This window comes from Leiobunum rupestre, chromosome 11 (assembly GCF_980474605.1).
Source record: "Leiobunum rupestre chromosome 11, qqLeiRupe1.1.hap1, whole genome shotgun sequence".
Taxonomy (NCBI): domain Eukaryota; kingdom Metazoa; phylum Arthropoda; class Arachnida; order Opiliones; family Sclerosomatidae; genus Leiobunum; species Leiobunum rupestre.
In genome coordinates, this window is record NC_143394.1 from 11796817 (window position 1) to 11804031 (window position 7215).

General features: G+C 36.5%; 1 protein-coding gene across 2 annotated transcripts; it reads left to right on the forward strand.

The window, feature by feature from the left end:
- The first annotated feature begins 1481 nt into the window (after window positions 1-1481).
- On the forward strand, window positions 1482-3897 carry LOC149921337 (uncharacterized). Of its 2 annotated transcripts, XM_090163307.1 has the most exons (4): window positions 1482-2887; window positions 2975-3153; window positions 3226-3348; window positions 3411-3897. In XM_090163307.1, exons 1-4 carry the CDS (start codon window positions 2430-2432, stop codon window positions 3893-3895), a joined length of 1245 nt encoding a protein of 414 aa, XP_090019433.1. In that variant the 5' UTR covers window positions 1482-2429; the 3' UTR covers window positions 3896-3897. The 2 variants fall into 2 exon arrangements, with proteins under 2 accessions (XP_090019433.1, XP_090019432.1); XM_090163306.1 differs by having other exon boundaries at window positions 1482-3153.
- Window positions 3898-7215: the final 3318 nt, after the last annotated feature.

Consider the following 7215-nt stretch of genomic DNA (forward strand, 5'->3'; position numbering starts at 1 on the left):
TCCTTCCACATGGAGAGGTCGGGAGAGCGAGCTGAATGGTGGAGTTTCAAACCCTAAATTTCGAAATGGCCGGGGAGTCGAACAACAAAAAACTACAGTTGTAAAAACGGGAGGTTGCGCGGGGTAAAAACTCCTAAAGAGGGGAGACGCGTGCGAGGGGGCGATTTTTTTTTCTCATACCGTCAGTTGCCTCCGTTATATCAAGGCCTGGGTACGCTTAGATTTTCGCCCCCCCACCGTGGATTTCTAATACGCCGCAATTTATCGCTAGAGGCACTCTGAACCATTGTGAAATTTGAAATTTAGAGCGTGCGCATTTCGTTTTTTGCAAAGTTGTACTTTGGATCTTTTTTTCCAATGATTCGCCGTGGTGGTCATTAATAAGTAAGTATTTAACTAATTGTATTTTATTCCACATATTAACAAACGTTTAATTACATTTGTAGTAATATAAAATGGTTGTCTGCTCAGTTCCTAATTGCAAACAAAGTGATTGGAAGAGAGTAAAGAAACGCCAAATTGGTCAAGAGGAAAATATAAGTTTCCATTCATTTCCTAAGGAAATGTCAATGAGAAAAAAATGGATTTGTGCAATTTTTAACGTCCAACAGGATGACGATCTTTCATTTCATGAGGAACTTATATCAAATAAAGGAGATGCTAAAATCTGTAGCAAACATTTTAACAAGTCTGATTTTAGTATATCAACTAGTCGAAAACGTCTTTTAAACTGCGTTGTGCCCCATATTTCGCTAAATGAATTTGAAATTTCTGATTCTCATCCCCAAAAGATGTTTAAGAACTCTTGCGAAAGAAGAATCCCTCTTTCTCCAGTGGGAAATATTCCAAGGACTGATGTACAAACCACACCTGTTATTTCAGCTCGAGAAAAGCTAAAAAAGGCTTTGTTCAGAGTATCAGATATTATTCATTCCAAAGTTGAAAAAAAACAGTGCAATGACAACACATCACATATTCGAACCATGGATATGCAACCTGTGATGAATAAAACTTACGAATACACTTCCAGCCCTCAAGTCATTTGTCAAGAGAAAGCTAGTCGTTGAGAAATAATAGTTCCTCAAGACGTAGTTGTTCCTCGAGACATAATAGTTCCTCAAGTCGTAGTTTTTCCTCGAGACATAATAGTTCCTCGAGACATAATAGTTCCTCGAGACATAATAGTTCCTCGAGACATAATAGTTCCTCGAGACATAATAGTTCCTCGAGACATAATAGTTCCTCAAGACATAATAGTTCCTCAAGACATAATAGTTCCTCAAGACGTAATTGTTCCTCAAGACGTAATTTTTCCTCAAGACGTAATTGTTCCTCAAGACGTAATAGTTCCTCAAGACGTAGTTGTTCCTCGAGACATTATAGTTCCTCACAACAAAGTCGTTCTTCAAATAGAAACAACGTCTCTAGTCAAAACTACATCCCTAGTCCAAGCTAAATCTGTGATTCCAGAAAAATCTACTCTAGCTGAAGTTGTCCATTTAATTTCATGTAGAGATGCCACTACTCAAGCGTCTCCTGTTGTACGAAAGACACCATACGTAACTTCTAAACGTAAATATGTAAGAGACAATTATAAATTGAGAAAGCAAGTTGTAGCTCAAAGGAAAATAATTGCAAGCTTAAAAGAAACAATCAAGGAACAAAAAGAAGAGAACCAAAGAAAGGAATATACCCAACTGCGAAAGATTATGGGCGAGAGTATGAGTGGAGATGTAAGAGCCAATTTTTTAATTGAACAAGTACTCGCCTACGGTAAAAAGTCTTTACCGTATAAACATTCAACCTTGAAGATTTGTTGTTTAATTTATAAGAAATCTACAGCTACGTATAACTTTATCCGAGATTTGGATATTTTACATTTACCGGAACGTACAACATTAAGAAAATTTCTGGGCAATTCAAGTGGAGCTGACGGTATTACACAGATTGCCAAAGACCGTCTCATTGCCGAGGTTTCCAAATTAAAGCATCCAAATGAAATATTAGGATCTTTAATGCACGATGAAATGGCCATTAAACCATGACAGAAAAATGGATCGATATTTTGGTGAAACAAGCACAACAGATGAAGACGGAATAGGTGACCAGCTAGCTACACATTTGTTGTGTTTTGTGTTCCAGGGTCTCTCAACCAATTTTAAACTTCCCGTGGCCTATTTTTTTACCGCCAAATTGACAGCGGAAGAGCTTCACAAAATTACATTGGAGGTGATTAAAGCGGTGGAAGACTGTGGATTCGTTGTTGTCCGGCTTGTTTCAGACAACGCAAAGATTAATACCGCAGCGTTTAAGAAATTTTCTAGTGACAGACAATTACATCACGAAATAGTACATCCCTTAGATCCAGCTAGGAAAATGTTCATCGCCTTTGATCAAAGTCATATAATAAAAAATATAAGAAATCAATTATGGTGTTTATTGCCCTTCTAATTAACCCCAAATTTGTCACGGACTTATATCTCGCTCAAAGCAATGCGTTAATGAAACCAGTAAGATTTCTAACTAGGAAAATGGTTTTCCCAACGAGCTTTGAAAAAATGAATGTAAGAAGAGCAGTACTATTATTCTCTCATCCGATGACAGCAGCTTTAAAAACAACTCTAAGGCTCAATACGTGCAAACCTGAAGAACGAGCTGATTTGGAATGTACAATCTACTTTATGGAGATGGTCCGCAAATGGTTTGAAGTACATGACATTCACAACAAGACTTATGCCATACATATGAGAAATGAGAATAAACTCCCCTTCGAATCTATTGATGATGAAAGGCTTGTTTGGCTCGCTGAAGAATTTCTACCTTTTATCGAAGCTATTCAAACTAATGCACAAGCGTATGACAAATCAGACTGTTTCACAGATGAGACGTATGAAGCTCTAGTCGTTACCACCAAATCCACTATTTCACTTGTAAAATATTTATTGGAAAATGGTTTTCATTACATTTTCACTAGAAAATTTTCAAGTGATACCATTCAAGAGACGTTTAGTCATATAAGGAGTAGTGGAGGATTCAACGATCAAATGGATGCCCGTGCCTGCACCCTCAGCATAGAACACCATTTGAAAATTGGAATCTTGAAGGCATCCAGTTCATCAATTTGTGGAAATGGTTCTAAATCAATTGCTAATGGTATATTAGTTTTTATTCAATTTAATATGATAATGTGATTGAGCGTCCTCAAATTTCAAAATTTGTTTCTAGTTGCGTCTGATCACGAAATAAGTCTTGGAGATAGTCATCCAACTGCCACATCAATAGTGTTAATCAAATTGCCTCCTCACCTAACAACCATATTACATGAAATGGAGAAAACAAGTCCAAATGGTAATATTATGATTTTAAAACTCCATAAGTTCAAAAGCAAATGACTTCATTTTAAATTTCAGAAAGCCCTGTTGTCTCAATAAGAAATTGCTCCATTGCAATGGTTGGTGGGTACATAATAAAATGTGCCGAAGAAAGGACTGACTGTGAGTTTTGTCTGGACAAAATGATGCAGCCGCAAAGTAAATCTCCGTTATTTGCTTTAATTAATGCTCAAGATAGAGGAGGCTTGAAATATCCCTCACGAATGATAATTAAATTATTGGCCCTTGTAACGGAATTTGTGCAATCCTCACTCCATTTGTTTCCTCGGGTACAAGTGCTTCAATCATATGTAAGAGAAATTCTACCTTACTTCGAAAAACCCCTAATGTGCAACGAATGCAAGAATTTCTCATCACGGGAAAGTCAAGATTTACGGAAAATCCTTCTAGAGAAGTTCTTGAGAGCTCTTTTAGATAATCACGCTAAAGATGCCTCAGATCGAAAAGAAAAGAAAATAAAATTAAACACCAAGCCCTTATCTAGAAAAGTTCTCAAAGTTTGAAATACTAGGAAAAAACTGATATGTATGTGGGTGGTATGTATGGAATATATCTTTCTACTCCCATTAGTGATATTTTGGAAAACAAGTATCTGATTTCATGTTCCGGTATTAAAAATGTTGATTTTAAAATTTTAATAAACCAATTGAATCAATTATTTGACCATCATGAAACTATCAACTACACATAAACTATATTCTATTTAACATAAGCCTTAATAAGAGTAATACATTTATTAATTCACAAATTGTTAAAATTCATAACCTGAAGTTGGCTAATATTGGCCGTGTAGATGAACTAATACATTTTCAGGACCAATGCGAACGAAACTTAAAATTTAAACGCAATGGAAACGAACGCCATCTATTGGGAAAAATAGGAAACTTCAAACAGGGGGGGGAATAACTCGTAGTACAATGCTCAGGAAAGAGGGAACCCAGGCCTTGATATAACGGAGGCAACGCTCATACACGTCACTGAAAACGGTCCCCGCCGAGATCTTACCATAGGGAATACGGCCGGATAACCATTCCAAGTTCGAGGTATGAATTCCTGGTATTAGTAAATCGAAAGGTCTGTGATCGAAGAGAGAACATCGTCTTATAAGGAGACATCCCGAAGTGGAACCCACCGATTTTGTTCAAACTCGGGGGATTGGTAGACCTTCATGAATCATGAAAAATCCTAAAGGGAATTTATTCAATGGGCAACCGTTTTGCCATGGCAACGTAAAATGTTTATCACAACACAAAATTTTAAATTTTCCCATTGAAAATAACTTGGGATTTTGATGTTTTTTGTCAGTTTTTATCTATTTTTTTATATTTTTGGCGTTTTCGAAATTTTGAAATTTGTTAAAATTTTTCACAGGGGGGTCCTAGGAATCGGTCAGAATCCCACGTTATTTTCAATGGGGAAATTTCCATTTGTTGTTGTCAAAAACATTTTTCGGTGCCATGAATAAATTCCCTTTAGGATTTTTCAAGTTACATGAAGGTCTACCAATCCCCCGAGTTTGAACAAAATCGGTGAGTTACACTTCGGGATGTCTCCTTGTTAGACTAAATATAAAGTTGCTAGTACTATTCCAAATAGTAGGTTATGTAGTCTATTGTGAGACTAGCTCTCAGTAAAAAATTAAAGGGTGCAAAGGTAGAGTTGACACGCTTTTGTCGCTTTTGCTATTTCGAAGAGCAGGGAGTTATGACTTTTGGACAGGGAGTTATTACTTTAATTTTCTGATTACACAATTACTCTGCAAAAGTCTATGATACCAAAATTATACTTATTATATTATCATATATAAAATATAATACAAATCATTAAACAAATTAATTTGGCGTCAAATTATGCTTATAAAGGTTTTACATAGAAATAACTTTTGCAAAGAAATGGTAAAATACAGTGTATTAACAAAACGATATCGGCCAATCAAACGCGGGTTCTATGCGGCGTAAATTATTGTTTTTAAAAACGGAAGTTAGGTGTCACACCTTTCCTGACAGAACCACTCTTAAGTGCTGATTGGAGAAATTTGTCGATCTTCTGCCGAGGCACTTTTCGCGTGTTTCAGTTTTGAAGAATTATGAGATTTGTATGGAGTGAAGGATGTAACGGTTAAAAGAACGCAATTTGAACCCGTAACAGCTTTGTATTTATTTTCTTCTTTGAAAGCTCGTCCACCGTCCATGTCCCCCCTTTCACACGAACCCGCTAATTGCTTATTTCGGTATTATCATAAGCCTATCAACCCTAAGTTTGAATCGAAAGGCAGTGTTGGTTCAAGCAAACGACTGGCGAAAGTGCAGCGCTAAATCCACCCGGTGGCGGAAAAGAGAAACGTCACGCGTCCCGCAATGCATGATGCCAGCTGCTTTGGTATGAGAGAGGTGAGTAGAGAGAGAAAGGGGGAAGGAAGAAGCTTCAATTTATCTCTACCAGGTGCCGATACTATCGCCTGATTTCTTCTTTTTCACCGGTCCAGTGGTGGTACAAAGGGCGCTATGCGCGTTTCAAACTTCCAGATTATAGGCTTATGGTATTATATTATACCGACCCCTCCGCTGACTCTGAGTCATAGTATGTCCCGGGGAAACCTTTTATATATTTTTTGTTTTTGTTATTCTACCATAGAAACTACCAACTTAATAGAAGGCCCTGCCTTTTTACGTGCTTTACTAAGATGACAAGGGCAAAAGGTTCCCCCTTTATTTCCGGTTATCTCTGATCCAATCAAAAAAGAAAAGCTTTGGAAATGACGGCCAATTAGATTCAAGCGGAAATGAACGGAGAACCTTTTGCCCGTAACACTTTTCATCGACTCTTTCTATTCCTCTTGTAGTTTTTATGATTCTACTCTACCTTTTCTCCCCAGTTCGATCGAGGATGCCTATCCGAGTAGTTGAACTCACTCGCCTGTTTTTTTGTCTATAGTTTTGATATTTTAAAGTGTATATTATATTTTGTCTATTTTAAAGTATTACGTATTTGATCATCTTTAGTGTTTTATTTTATAATATAATGGTCCTCCTGAGAGTCATCTTAGTACGAACCATTACAAGGAAATGAAAACGCCAATAAGCAGTTTATTAATGGTCGGCAACTGGTTAAGTGTATGCCATTATGGGCAGTATTTTTGTAAATCTAATACTGATTTTTGAAGGAAATAAATTTTTATCTCATATAATAGTTTCATTCCAACAGTCAGTTGATGTAATTTCTTCCTTTACGTCATAACAGAGTCTGTTCCATCCAGAGTGGGACATAAGAATTTTTTTTAGTAGTCAGCCTGACTAATGAGCCTCCTATCTTAATTTATTTTACAAATTTGGGTATAAACACAAAAAGGGCAGCCAACATTTTGCTTTAGCCGTCAGAATTAAAACAGGAATATATTATCATTTGAGTTACGTGACTTTGGCCGATCACAAATTTGAATTGATGAATGATGAATTTATGATTTGCCATATTCGCCATTATTTATGAATATTTAAGTTTTTCAGTAGTCAAATTGACTAGTGAGCCCCCAGATTTCGATTAATTTTAGTAGTCAGAGCATTTATTTTAGTAGTGAAATGCCGTGACTAGTGTCTTATGTCCGGATCGCAGTTCCATCTGCTTATTATCTCCAACCAAGCTTAAAGGAATAATACTCATTAACTTTTGAAATCGATGTATTAAATAAAAATCACATATTTGAGCGATCAGGTTAAGCTTCGATTAATAGGACGGATTCAATTCCCCTAAACCGCAAAACACTTCTTCCCGTTCCCCTCCCGATTAAAAATTGTGTAACACATTGTACAAAAAAAATATTAACAAT